Raw genomic sequence first — 15,095 nt, 5'->3', positions numbered from 1 at the left:
CAAGGAGATCCAACCAGTCCATTCTGAAGGAGATCAGTCCTGGGTGTTCTTTGGAAGGAATAATGCTAAAGCTGAAACTCCAGTACTTTGGCCACCTTATGAGAAGAGTTGACTCATTGGAAAAGACTCTGATGCTGGGAGGGATTGGGGGCAGGAGGAGAAGGGGACGACAGAGGATGAGATAGCTGAATGGCATCACTGACTCGATGGACGTGAGTCTGAGTGAACTCTGGAAGTTGGTGGTGGACAGGGAGGCCTGGCGTGCTGGGATTCATGGGGTCACAAAGGGTCGGACATGACTGAGTGACTGAACTGAACTGAACTGAACTGAAGTACATGGCTGGTATCCAAGGTAAGTTTAGAATAAAAGATTTATGACATTTACTATATTTCTTCAAAATCAAAACTTTATTCCAGTTTTACCATTAATTATTTATAGGGAGTCTATTGATTATGTAAAGCTGAATTGTCATGAAGGAAGAAAAAATTAAGAAAAAAATGAAGAAAAATGACTAACTACAGGGACCAATAGATTTGAAATGTCTGCTAGATTCCATGCGAATTTAGTTTAGAGCACATGAAAAGCGTCCCCTGATCATTAAATTTAAGGTAAATTTTTCTGAGAATGGTATTCTCCCTCTCTTTAAACTCTCTGTTGGACAAATTCCAACCTGAGTGGGAGGAAGCAGAAGAGGCTGATGAAATGGAGTAGGCAGAACTGGTGGACTTTGACAGGAATCTGGCGCCAGTAGGATGGAGAAACCTGAGGATGATGAATGCCATCTCCAGGTAGGACTCGCTGTCAGACCCTTACAGGGAAGGTGAATAACACTCACTGCTGACATTTTGTATGCAGTAGTCAATGCATTGGAGAAGGCAACGGCACCCCACTCCAGTACTCTTGCCTGGAAAATCCCATGGACAGAGGAGCCTGGTAGGCCGCAGTCCATTGGGTCGCTGAGGGTCGGACACGACTGAGAGACTTCACTTTCACTTTTTACTTTCATGTATTGGAGAAGGAAATGACAACCTACTCCAGTGTTCTTACCTGGAAAATCCCAGGGAGGGGAAGCCTGGTGAGCTGCCGTGTATGGGGTCGCACAGAGTCGGACACGACTGAAGTGACTTAGTAGCAGCAGTAGCAGCAGCAGTCAATGCATCGAAAATCATAAGACGCTCATGACTTGCAATTATTTTTAATATTCAACTACGCTGTTTCAGAAGTTAGGTGAATAACCTCGTGTAAAAAATTGTATGCAAAACCGATACAATATTGTAAGGTAAAAAAATAATAATTTTTTTAATTGTATTTTAAAAATTATTCCCTTTTTACCTAGAGGAGGAAACGCTTTAATGGACAAATATTTAGGTGACAAAGAGTTTTAAGAGATGAATGTATAATACGAAGTGTTATCAATGGAGCCCTCCTACTCCTCTGGGTCACTTATGCCTGACTTTGCTGACAAGTCTCGAAGGTCGGGGGTTGCAAGGCTCCTGTGGTTGTGATCAAGACCCCTACTTCAGGCCTTGTTCAGTCCCGGCAAAAGGCCTCCTTAAATCCCACAGGCGGGTCTAGGTAGACGAGAGTGAGGCAGAAAACCCTGCGTTCTTCTATCCATCCTGGGCCAGAAATATGTACGGAAATGCCGTATTTCAGATGTTTCTCCTTTTCGGCCGCCTTGTTCTGGAGAAAGTAAATGAAAAGGCAGTGCCACCAGTGTGGGGAAGACAGAGGCGGAGGAACCATATTCTTGGCGGCGGTTCCCACATCGGGAACGGTCGCCGGACTGCGGAGGAGAGCCTGCCGGAGGAGAGCTGGTCCTCCAGGCGGTACTTGGGAGGGAGACACTGTGTCTGGAGGCCTGAAGCCACTGCTGCTGAGCATGCAGCAATCCTCGGCTTCTGGGCGGGACCACGGGGAACGTGATGGGGCCCCGGCGGAGGGATGGGCGGAGCCAGCCTGTGTGGGGAAAGGCAGAAGATTCTCTCCCCTGCCTCCTTATCCTAGGCCTCCGTACATGGTTGCTGCTCCAGAAGTCAAGCCTCCATCTGACTTCCGTCTCGGGTTACCGCACAGCCTCCATTTCCCGGAGGAAAAGGGCCGACACAGGAGCTGGTCGGCCTCGACGGGCAGCCTTTCCCCAGCAGGGCTGAACTAAGTTTTAGGCTGAACACGCCTGGCAGGTGTTTGCAGATGATGACTGAGGTTTCTGTAGGGCAAGGAAGGGACTGATGGACAATTTCCTTCCATTTCAACCCCAAGCTTGCTAGTTGGACACCAGCTAGTTCTGGTTCACGACTCCGGGGTCAGAGTGCGGGCCTTTTCAAGCGAGGCGTCTACATGGTACTGGGAGTGTCAGTTGCGGAGTAGGGCTGCATGGCCTTGGCTTTGTAGTGGTCCGGCCTGAACGCCTGTTCTCGATCTCCAGACTGCAGGTTCTTAGCCCACTGGTTGGGCAGGGCTGGTGGTGTTCACCTGTCCCAGATGGGGTCCCGGATGCCAGGGCCAGGGTGGGCTCCTTCCTCGCCCTCCCTCCCCCACCCTCTCCCTACCCCTCGGGCGGCTGGGTCATGTGCAGCCGTGAGTCCCCAAGACCACAGCCCAGAAGAGCAAGGTTGCCAAGCCCTTGGCAGCTGAGGAGACGTTGACAGAACAAGTAAGCGCATCCTTAGATCTTATGTTCTCAAGATCTGCTGTGATTTTTAAAAAATTCTCATAACATTTTATTTTACTTACTGTACTATATTTTAAAGGTTTTTATATTTTATATTTTAAAATATATTTTTATATTATGAGGTATAGAAAAAGAAATGTCTATTAAGATTATGAAAGGGGCCAAGTGTGGGGGCGGGGTTCCCCGGGTGGTCCAGTAGTTAAGAATCCGGACACTTACACTGCAGTAGGTACGATTCAAGCTAAGATCCTACCAGCCACGCAGTTCGACCAATAATAATAATAATAATAATGATAAAAAGATGATGAATGGAACAAGTGGAACAAGTCACAAATTTGGCATAAGCGTATTCAGTGTGGAGTCGCATCACACAGTACTGTTTTTTTGAGACGCGTGCACTTTCTCATGAGTAGTTTCCAAAACGGAAATTGCTTTTTGGTTCCTGTGTGCTGTGCTTAGTTGCTCAGCCCTATAGGACTCCTTTCAACCCCGTGGATTGTAGCCCACCAGATACTTCTGTCCATGGGGATTCTCCAGTGAAGAATACTGGAGTGCATTGCCGTGCCCTCCCGCAGGGTATCTTTCCCAACCCAGGAATCCAACTGGGGTCTCCTGCATTGCAGGCAGATTCTTTTGGTTCTTAGTTGGTTTGAAAAGAAATTAGCAGAATGAGCTAGACGCTTCCTCCAGTAGTATGTGTGCAGTGCTCCATTGCCCAGGAAAGAGGCCAGCTTCTGCATGGAGCTTCTTCCCACATCCTGCCCCTCAGTAGCTCTGCCCATAATTAAACATTTTGTTGTTGTTGTCCAACACATGCTATTATTCACTTAGTTATTCATAAATTTGTACAAAATTTATGAGATGGCCAAATTCTACTCACTTGCTGTGTTTCTAAAATTGTGCCTTTTGTTGAAACAGCCTGAGGTGACAAGCAGAGTGAAAGAGCTCTAATTAAAATTCTCTGAGAAATCAGCAGTAGCAATTAATGAAACAGAAGAGGAAAGGAGCATAAAAATAGTCTTTAAAGAGGCCTCATCAAACTCTGGAGGCCAACCAACAGGGTTTCTCCTGAACAACAGGAGGCAGAGAATTATAAATTTATAAAAACATCTTGTTTCTCTGGTCCCCAAATTGTATTCTGAAGCAGGAAGTACAGACTTCTTGTTAATAATTCCCAATCTTGTGCAAATTAATGCACGTTAAAATAAATCATAAAGTTGAGTTAGAGATCTCATTAATTGAAGCCCCAGCACATATTTTAGAGAATCTTAATTATTGGGCTAATTACTCAAACTCCACTTTTTACTTTTTTGCAGAAAAACAGTTCTAGATTAGAATTTGCTTCTTTGAGGTAGTAGTGTAGAGATGTGTGCTTCTTCCAGAACTCTGGGTGAAGAATGCATTTTTAGTTATCATCGGGAATATATTAAGGACTTAAAGTACTGGGCTTGGTGAAATATGGGAAAATGTTTATTGCACCTGATTTTGCAATGAGAAAAGACTTGTAGTAACAGGAAATAAGCAATGACAATATATAGGTGATTAAAATGCCTTAATTAGGATGTTTTGTTTGCATTTTTATGGAAATAAGGGGGTAAGAGTACATGACTTTATTCTAGTGTACTTTTGAATGGAAAACAGTCTCTGTGTTGCTGCTGTTTGTCACTTTCTGTACTTCTCCTGTTCAGTGAAGTCTCTGTTTTCCTTGCAAACATAATCTGTATTAAAATCTGGTTTGTTTTTCATGTTCCAAATAAACTTTGTTTACACAAACAGGCAGCATGCCAGATTTAATGAATGCTCGTGTAGAGCACAGGTATGATTAGATCTCTTAGCTTCAAAGTATATGGCGAAGAATCCATAAGAATATTAAGTATGAGAATCAGAATCATCAATAATAGTGGCACCCCACTCCAGTACTCTTGCCTGGAAAATCCCATGGACGGAGGAGCCTGGCTGGCTACAGTCCATGGGGTCGCTAGGAGTCGAACACGACTGAGCGACTTCACTTTCACTTTTCACTTTCAGGCATTGGAGAAGGAAATGGCAACCCACTTCAGTGTTCTTGCCTGGAGAATCCCAGGGACAACGGAGTCTGGTGGGCTGCCGTCTATGGGGTCGCACAGAGTTGGACACGACTGAAGTGACTTAGCAGCAGCAGCATTGTTAGATCAACATTTTGTGTAAAGAGGATTCTAGACTTTTATTTCAGAGTACTTAAATAGAAAGCAATTGCGTGTATATACGGATAAATGTTCATTTTGCTGTCATTTCAGCACTCTTCCTTTCTGCTTTTTAAACTACTGTAAGGTGTTTCTATATAATAAAATACTAGAAAATATATTTATCTTGTAGAATGAGAAGTATGATTCATGAAAAGTTTATGAGAGCTGCAGAAGAAGAATTTTTAATTCAGAATTAATTCCTTTTCTGTGATGACTTAGGATGACTTGCCATTTTGTGGACTCTCATATCCTGACCCCTGAAGAGCATAGGATGAGAGGAGTTTATTCCAACATTCCTGATAGAAAGGAGGAAAAGGCCAGTTTCATATAGGCATACCTCTGGCTTATTCACTCCTCGTTCTTTTACTTGTACTCGGTGCTAGGAAAATTGTTAGGGGGTGTCTATCTCTCCCCTTTCTTGGTGGTGCTCTGGAGTTTTATTATGTGAATGCTTGGAATAGGGATTTTTGCACTAGCAAAACAGGTTTTTTGCCCTTACCCTTTGCCGTCCCATTTTCCTCTGTGATGTGAAGTGGGGGAGTTCTTCCTATGTATTGCAAACAGTAAGTCCTCTATATATGAATGAGTTCAGTTCTGAGAGTGCATTTGTAAGTCCAATTTGTTTGTAAGTCCAACAAAGTTAGCCTAGGTACCCAGCTAACACAATCAACTATATAGTTCTGTACTGTAATAGATTTATAATACTTTTCACACAAATAACATATAAAAAGCAAACAAAAAATAAACATTTTTAATCTGATAGTATAGTACGTTGAAAAGTACAGTAGTACAGTCCAGCAGCTGGTATACAGAAACTGACATCGAGTGAACAGGTGAGAAGAGTTACTGACTGGAGATGGAGAGAAGGAGGTGGGAAGCAGTGGAGATGAAGAATCACTAGCAGTAGGAGATGGAGGGCAAGCTGCAGTTTCACTCATGCCTGAACACACGTTCGCATCTTTCAAAGTTCGCAACTTGAAGGTTCACATGTAGGGGACTTACTGTATCTTCTTTTGAGTGATGGGAATTAGAGTTGACAGGATACCCTGCTATATGTAACTTTCCACTGAAAACCACTAAGGCTATGGAGGACAGGTCAGAGTTATTGTTTGTGCTTCACTGTCACCTTTGACAGCTGAACATCTGTGAGTCAGATAATTTTCTTAAAGATACTCATAAGTGTTCATAAGCCAAATACGATCTGCCAGTGCAAACAAGAGCAATCTTGACCACACCCTGCACTTTACATACTGTCCTATCCTTTATTCATATTAGGAAAACTGAGGATCAGAGAATTTAATTTTTTACCATCAGAGTAAAAAAATGGGCAGAGTTGGAATTCAAAATCAGTTCTGCCTGATTCCAGAAGCCAGACTCATTGCTGTGGACCACACTATCTACCCTTTTCAACAGAGGCCCAGTCCTCCTGTGGCTTACAGTTTTGTAGGTTCAGAGCTTCTGCGAACACTCAAGTATTTCAGAACCAAATCCTCCTGCCTGATACATTAAGTTGATGCTTCAAATAGAGCTTGATTTTAAAATGGAAATTAATGACCTTGAAGAAAGACATCTGCTACATTTCTGACTTCTCTTACATCAGAATATCATTAGTTAAATAAAATTTTATATTTTCTTAGAATGGTAAAAAGGGCATTTTCAGAATTCTTTTTACTTTTATAGCTTTCTTGACTTTATTTTTAAAAAAAAATCTCAGGCTCAAAGGCAGTGGATTTTTATTCACTTGCAGAATAATCACTACTGTCAGTAAAAAGAGTTTTAGCAAGTTTTTTCCCTCAAAAATATTTTATGTGTGTGTTATCACCATATTTGGAAAAATTAAATTATTTTTGGCTTTAGAAATTGTTTATTTAAAAAATATTTGGGTGCACATATGTTTTACCTTTTGCTGAAGTGTCTGAATTTTGATGAAGATTCTGAAAAAGAAAAATAGGTCGAAAGATACAATTGTTATTCAGAAAACAAATTTGGAAAACCAAACCAATAATGTCCACAATCTACATATAGGAATTTCTCTGCTATGATAAAAAGAAAATGCATTTCTTGGTGCCTTATATAAATATTACTTATTAAACAGGAAATCTAAATTGTAAGATGAAAGAAGAGTCTTCTAACTGTCATAATCATCGATCTTTATTATTTGATTAAAAAAAATAATTTCTAGCATAAGCTCAGCCTTCTTAGTATTATTTGAACAGTTCTGCAGATATTGCCTGGTGGCAAAATAGCTTCCCTGGTGGCTCAGACAGTAAAAAAAGTCTGCCTGCAATGCATGAGACCCAGGTTTGATCCCTGGGTGGGAAAGATCCCCTGCAGGAGAGTATGGCAACCCACTCCAGTTTCTTTCCTGGAGAATCCCATGGACAAAGGAGCCTGACGGGGCTGTAGTCCATAGGGTAGCAAAGAATTGGACACGACTAAAGCGACTCAGTACACACCCACAGATAGTGCCTAAATTCAATCCCCCTTCCACAACAGGGACTGATATTTTAGTATAAAAGATTTGTCATTTTCGCTGTTTAGTGTGTTCAGTTCTTATTTTAACAGTCATTTATATACAGGCTTAAAAAATCATACAGATTCACTGTATAGTTTCATTTCTTTATTTTGTAGGATTAAAAAGAGAAACTGGTAGTCAAATACTTGAGATTGTATCCTGGATTAAAAAAAAAAAACTATCTGAAATTTTGTGTTTTTCATTATCATTTAAGTTTGTATCCATTAGCATGGGGGTTTTTATTTGCTTGTTTGTTTATGTTTATTGTACACCTGGAGTTACTTTAGTGGTTTAGAATTTACTGGCTATAACTTCATTATCATGAAAACTATATAAGGTAGGTGATTCACAGATTCATTAAAAGTTACATTTCAGTCAAAAAGAAAATTCAATTTTCTAACAAGATCCATTTTAATTGACGCTAAATTTTTTTGGAAATTTTGCTTTGACAAGTTTGCTTTGAAGGAAATCCAATTAATGAAAAGCTTGATTTTTCAAACAAACAAACTAGGGAATAATTGTTTTCCTGTAACAAGGAAGTTGCTAGAGTATTCCTTTTAGAGAGAAAAGTCTTCTGTCATGTTTAGAATGTAATTAAACATGTATGTAACTTTTCATTGAAGAGTATCATTCACATGAACCTTCTCAGAAGCAATTCTCTTAGGTAAAATAGTTCATCTATTAGAGCATAGATTCAACTACTAAGCTGAACACATGAGATCTTTACCCTAGCTGTGTGGGTGAGATTGTTAAACACCTTAGCATGACTTAACTAGAATTCAGTTTATTCAGAAATGTAAACTTGTATTTTTAAATCACCATGACACCCACCTACAGCACAATGTGTAAGACTGTATTTTTTTTTAAGACTGTATTTTTTATTTGTAGTTTGTTTATTGTGTATTTAATGGAAATATGTGAGCTTCTGGAATACAGTTCTAAAGAATGGAAAATTGTTTCCAGTGCTAGGTGGGAGCATGAAGTATAGATGGAGTACAACTGCATTTGTGATATAGTTCTTCATTTTGCCAAAACTTACATTTAGTAAATACTTAATTACTTCCTGGTATGGCAGGAAATAGTGTTTTGTTAGTTGACCTAAAAATGCAGCCAAGAAAAAGGACAGCTTCTGAAATTTGAATCTGTTGGCAGAAGACATATTTCTCAGTGTTTCTTTAGTTTTAGGTTTATGGTGGGTGGATAGATTGAAATAGTTTGGCATTATTAGCCATAGTTGGTTACTACAGAAATAATGTAAAATATACTTACTATTTGTGCTGATTTTCTTATATAGGTGGGCTTATAGTTAAGATACGTTGAGAAAAGGGATGGACAAAATGTCTGAATAATGTTGAATAAACTTTGAAAAGGTACTCAAGCAGAATCTGTTTACTTGGGGATATTCAACTATTTATTTTGACCCTTGACATATATGAAATAAAACTGGTAAATGTCAATTCTTTTCTTCATTTCTATGCATGAATAGTCACATTTAGTGCTCTTAAGTATAGAAGAAATGTGAAATATGATATGAGCTTCTCTCAATTATTGTAATTGTCCATATTTTCCTAGGAAATACTTTGTTTCTCCTTGAAGGATTCTTTTGCTTCAGATATGTTGAAAATTTGATATTTTTGAGAAAACTGTCATTTTTGTTTATCTAGGGAGTTTCAGAAAATGAATGTTTAAAGAAAGCTTTTTCTTTAAAAAGCTTTTTTGTTGTTGTTGTTAAAGTGCTACTTTAACAGCATTTGAAATGCTTCATCCTAAAATTAGATTTTCCTCCTTCTTTGATCATTTGTTTGTTTCTACTGATTTACTGAGAGCAGGACATAAAAACTAAAGAACAGCCAAGTGGTCTTAACAGATGGGAAGACATGTGTCCACATTCATGTATCTGGTTTCCTACTCTAGCATTTATCATGAGGTTGGCTATAACCAATGGCCCAGAGATAAGAGAGTATTTAGTGGTACTTGGGTGAATTAAACTCTTCTTGGCCTCATGAGGAAGATTATAAAAAACTACTACAGCATCATCTCTACTACTTCCACTAATAATAATGGGTGGTAGTGGTTTACTTGCTAGGTTGTGTCTGACTGTGACTTCATGGACTGTAGCCTGCCACACTCCTCTGTCCATCAGTTTTCCTAGGCAAGAATGCTGGAGTGGTTTGCAATTACTTTCTCCAGGGGATCTTCCCGGCCCAGGGACTGAACCTTCATTTCCAGCATTGTAGGTGGTCTCCTGCATTGCAGACAGATTCTTTACCTCTGAGCCACTCAAAATATACTCTCATCTGGCCCATTTGTTAATGTTATTTCTGATTCAAGAACCCTGCAAATTCTGTTTTCTTTTTCTGTTTTAGAGATGAGGAAAACTGAAACTTAGAGAAGTTAATTAGTTTTCCAAAGTATATTCACCTGGCAAGTGGCAGATCTCAAATTCAAATCATCTCTGCATGACCCTATGCTTTTTGTATTTTATTATCAGCTCTAGGTATTTGTATTATCTCCAAAATGTGGTAATCTAAGAGAAATGAATAACTTGTTGCAAGTTAATTCTCACTTGTTATCTTAACTTCAGCTGTTATAAAATCTTTTGTTGATATGAGACTTTTGCTCCTCAGTCACCACTGTCACTGTTCATGTAATGCAAATAGGATATTAAAAATTCTGAATTTATTACATCTAATTGCAAAAAATACAATTGTAATTGTTTATAATAAGATATAGGGAGAAAAACAAATACCATATATTAACATGTATGTATGAAATCTAGCAGGCTTCCCTGGTAGCTCAGCTGGTAAAGAATACACCTGCTATTCAGGAGATCCCAGTTTGATTCCTGGGATGGGAAGATCCCCCGGAGAAGGGATTGGCTACCCACTCCAGTGTTCTTGGGCTTCCTGGTTTCTCAGATGGTAAAGAATCCTCCTGCAATATGGGAGACCTGGATTTCATCCCTGAGTTGGGAGGATCTCCTGGAAGAAGGCATGGCAACCCGCTCCAGTATGGCATGGAAACCTATTCCAGTATGGCATGGCAACCCACTCCAGTATTCTTGCCTGGAGAATTGCAATGGACAGAAGAGCCTGCTGGGCTACAGTCCATGGGGTTGCAAAGAGTCGGACATGACTGAGCGACTAAGCACGTGGAATCAAGAAAAATGGTAATGATTAACCTATTTGCAGGGCAGGAATAGAGACATAAATGTAGAGAATGGACTTGTTGATTGGGGCAGGGGTGGATGATTGTGAAGGAGAGGAGGAGATGAATTGAGAGTAGCATGGACATATATACACTACCATGTGTAAATAGATAGCTAGTGGGAGGCTGCTGTATATCATAGGGAGCTCAGCTTTGTGCTCTGTGATGACTTAAAAGCGTGAGATGGGAGAGTAGGAGGGAGACTCAAGAGGGAGGAGATTTATGTATACATATAGCTGATTCACTTCGTTGTACAGCAGAAACTAACACAACATTGTAAAGCAGTTGCACTTGAGGAAAAAAAAGACATAGGAAGTCTGATAGTAAGAAATTACTGATTTTTACTAGTCACCTATTTGAAACAATGACAATTTATATATATTAGTATAATTGTCAACTTTGTAAATCAGTCTTTTTGAAATTTCAAGACTGGTGCATTCAAGGTAATAGAATCTGTGCTCTTCCTATCCATATAGATAAAGAATGCATGCAGTCACTCTCTTTTATGAAGTTTCATATGTACTGAAGTGTGTTTAGAGGCCTGGGCTCAAATTTCTATTTTGCTGCTTATTAATGGGGAAAACAGTGGAAACAGTGTCAGACTTTATTTTTTGGGGCTCCAAAATCACTGCAGATGGTGACTGCAGCCATGAAATTAAAAGACACTCCTTGGAAGGAAAGTTATGACCAACCTAGATAGCATTTTCAAAAGCAGAGACATTACTTTGCCAACAAAGGTCCGTCTAGTCAAGGCTATGGTTTTTCCTGTGGTCATGTATGGATGTGAGAGTTGGACTGTGAAGAAGTCTGAGCAAAGAAGAATTGATGCTTTTGAACTGTGGTGTTGGAGAAGACTCTTGAGAGTCCCTTGGACTGCAAGTAGATCCAACCAGTCCATTCTGAAGGAGATCAGCCCTGGGATTTATTTGGAAGGAATGATGCTAAAGCTGAAATTTCAGTCCTTTGGCCACCTCATGCAAAGAGTTGACTCATTGGAAAAGACTCTGATGCTGTGAGGGATTGGGGGCATGAGGAGAAGGGGACGACAGAGGATGAGATGGCTGGATGGCATCACTGACTCGATGGACGTGAGTCTGGGTGAACTCCAGGAGTTGGTTATGGACAGGGAGGCCTGGCATGCTGCGATTCATGGGGTCGCAAAGAGTCAGACACGACTGAGTGACTGATCTGATCTGATCAAGTATTAGTTATTATCATCAGCAGTATCCTATCTTTTGACTTTATCACTTGCTAAACTAGCACCAAGATTGAACAATTCATTGTAACCAGATGTCCTAATCTTTTTCTTAGGCAATATTCACATATAATCTACATCAGATTTCTGAGATTTAAAAGAAAAAATCATATGATGCTCATATAATGCTCATTTTTATAAATGGAAAACCCAGGAAATCATTATAGAATGTGGGATCATCAAAGCAGTGTGCCTTGAAGATTCAACAAAAAATACCACAAAAACTGATCTATTCTTTCCTGCATAAATGCTTGTCCAAGCAAGCATGGGTACCTACCTCTGCATACACTGCTGTGCATGAGAACCATTAATAGTCTATACAAACACTTGCCTGTGAATATTATTATATAAGCACATTCATCTAGGTAGGACTGTAGGATAGATTTCAGTCTCACTTGAAGGTTGTATTGTAGTTACACTTCAAAGGTATAAGAAATTTCCTTTTAATTCAATTATTTTGGTATAATAGAATTAAGTTTTCATTATCCCCAAATGATTGAAATATATATGAACAGCAACACATGCACACACATACACACACACATACATTTATACCAGTTCATCAAAAGTCTTTCACTCTCCTTAATTAATTATTGAACTCAGGTTTAAAATAATTGCTGTGTAATAAATGAGTGCATTTACCTTTGGTTTTCTCTGAAGAATAAGATTTAGTTCATTTATAGCATCTGTAATTTGTTTGGTCTCCACACATCCCAGAACACTGCATATATTTTTTACTTCTTCAGTAACATTGTCCACATTTTGCTGTAGATGAAAAGATTGATATCTTTTAGTTTATTGAAATCAAGAGGACACTAAGTTATCTTTAAACTACCTCTCTACCTAGGAAGAGGAAACAGAATAAAAAATGGTTGTTTCCATGTGAAAGATTCTCAGGACTGGTTACCCTGTGATCTAAGCGTGATTTGCATTGAGTGAATGCTGAAAACTAGGACTATCAGTCCTAGTTGATACATATCAACTCTAACATTGGAGAAGGAAATGGCAACCCACTCCAGTGTTCTTGCCTGGAGAATCCCAGGGACAGGGGAGCCTGGTGGGCTGCGGTCTCTGGGGTTGCACAGAGTCAGACACGACTGAAGCTACTTAGCAGCAACATTATCTGATATAAAACGGGAGAGAGAAGAGACAGAGACAGAGAGAGAGACTGAAAGTCTCTGGTTCCTGAAAAATACTTTGAAAACCAGACAAGTTATAGCAGATCTATGTAGAGTGCAGAATACATTTATTTTTGTAAGCACTGTATACGAGGGCAAAATTATTAAAAATCAGAGTTCAGAACAAACTTGGTACAATGAAGTTTGGTACTGGAGGTGTTATATAATCATTTGATTATATTATATTTCAGGCTTATGATGTTTCAAAAATAAAATCACTGATGACAAGTACAGTCCACAGAAATGACCAACTATTCTTAAAATCAAAATTTCTGTCTCTGCTTAAGATAGTTATACACAGACTTTGTGTCACAGTTCTAAGAGCTTTTCATTTTTTTTTTTTTAATTTCTGAGCTTTCACATGTTCTTAAATTTAGCTTTCATTAAAAAAAAAAAAAAAAAAAAACTGCCCAATTTTGACCTTATTCTTTTTTGTTTTTTACTGGTAATTGTTTAGAAATCTCTCTTTTTTTCTTTAATTATTTGTGAATCATCTTTAACTCTATAATATTTTAATGTATTTTATCTATATCACTGTATCACTGTAAAGTTGGCTTTTCAAAACACATGAGCTCTATCAAGTCTAGAATCACAGTCATTCCAATGGAGAATTTCAGTGGAGTTTATTTCAAGAGAGATGGAAGAATTTTTTTTCACACAAAGATATGAATTCATAATACAAAAGATTTTAACTGTACTTATTCTAGATCATTTTCTTATCAAAGCATTATCAATATAAAGACAAAAAAGTGGGTATTATATTTAAGAATATAATTTTGTGTCTTTTATGGAAAAACAAAGCTTTTTAATATATCTCCAGTACCTTTTATAATGATTTTATAAACAGTGAAAACTGTTGACAAAAACCTAGAAAGAATGGCTAATTAATACTATGAAAGACACAATCAGGACTCCAAAATTATCACCAGACTTGATTAATGAGCTAAAAAGAAAATAAAACTAAACAAACAAAAAATTGAACTTAATTGGGTTCACTTGGATCTTAAATCTTCACAGATTAAGAAAATATAACTACTCAGTTACAACATAGGAAGAAAAATTTATTACTAATGCATGTGGAAAAAGGTTAGTTGTTTTATTTATGTGTGAAATAAATGAGTCCACATTGTGATGTGGCTGCCAGAAGAGCTACTTTATTATTAAATTAGAAGACATGTACTCCCCAGAACCAGAAAGTTAGAGCTCAGCAAGTGTACGTAATCTGAACTGAGGTTAGTGTTGAGTACCACATTTGACAGTGAACTTAACAAATCGAATTTTCCCCAAAGACAGCAACCCAACTATTATTATGATATGAATATACTATTTCTTGTGAAAGAAATAATAAATTCTATTTCCAGGTCTGCAATAAGGTTATGTGTGATAAAATCCTGATTCTGTCCTATTCTACCTATGGACATTAACAAAATTATTTAACTTCCATGTATCTGAATTCCCTCATCTGTAGAATTGGAACAATAATAATTAATTATTACGACCCTGATCCTGGGAGGGATTGGGGACAGGAGGAGAAGGGGATGGCAGAGCATGAGATGGCTGGATGGCATCACCGACTCGATGGACATGAGTTTGGGTAGACTCCAGGAGTTGGTGATGGACAGGGAGGCCTGGTGTGCTGCGATTCATGGGGTCGCAAAGAGTCGGACACGACTGAGCAACTGAACTGAACTGATTATTAAATAATAATTAATTATTATTATTTGGAGAAGGAAATGGCAACCCACTCCAGTATTCTTACCTGGAGAATCCCATGGACAAAGGTGCCTGGTGGGCTACAGTCCATGGGGTTGCAAAGAGTTGGACACGACTGAGCAACTAACACACAACACACAATTATTATTAAGGTTAAATAAAGTAAAATAGGAAAAGTCCCTGGCAAATAATGTGGGCTAAATTTTAGTTTATTCATTTCAAATTAGTTCATTTTTATCCATTCACACAGATTTTTTGGTTTATAAGAGAAATCAGACACTGTTCATGCCCAGGTAACTAATAATATGAAAATTAAGAAATATTAAA

The 15,095-nt window shown here is 38.6% G+C and overlaps 1 protein-coding gene across 1 annotated transcript in view; it reads right to left on the bottom strand.

Moving 5' to 3' along the window:
* PIK3C2G (phosphatidylinositol-4-phosphate 3-kinase catalytic subunit type 2 gamma) overlaps nt 1-15,095 on the bottom strand; it is a 474,611-nt gene that overhangs the window by 361,625 nt on the left and 97,891 nt on the right. Inside the window, exons 9-10 of the mRNA XM_070370044.1 lie at nt 12,520-12,642; nt 6,801-6,834 (exon numbers count right to left, since the gene is read on the bottom strand). Coding sequence (XP_070226145.1) covers nt 6,801-6,834; nt 12,520-12,642 — 157 coding nt within the window. The remainder of the gene's footprint in view (nt 1-6,800; nt 6,835-12,519; nt 12,643-15,095) is intronic.

Source organism: Bos mutus, chromosome 5 (assembly GCF_027580195.1).
Source record: "Bos mutus isolate GX-2022 chromosome 5, NWIPB_WYAK_1.1, whole genome shotgun sequence".
Classification (NCBI taxonomy): Eukaryota; Metazoa; Chordata; class Mammalia; order Artiodactyla; family Bovidae; genus Bos; species Bos mutus.
Note: the sequence above shows the minus strand (reverse complement) of the source record. Positions and strands in the feature narration are given on the sequence as shown.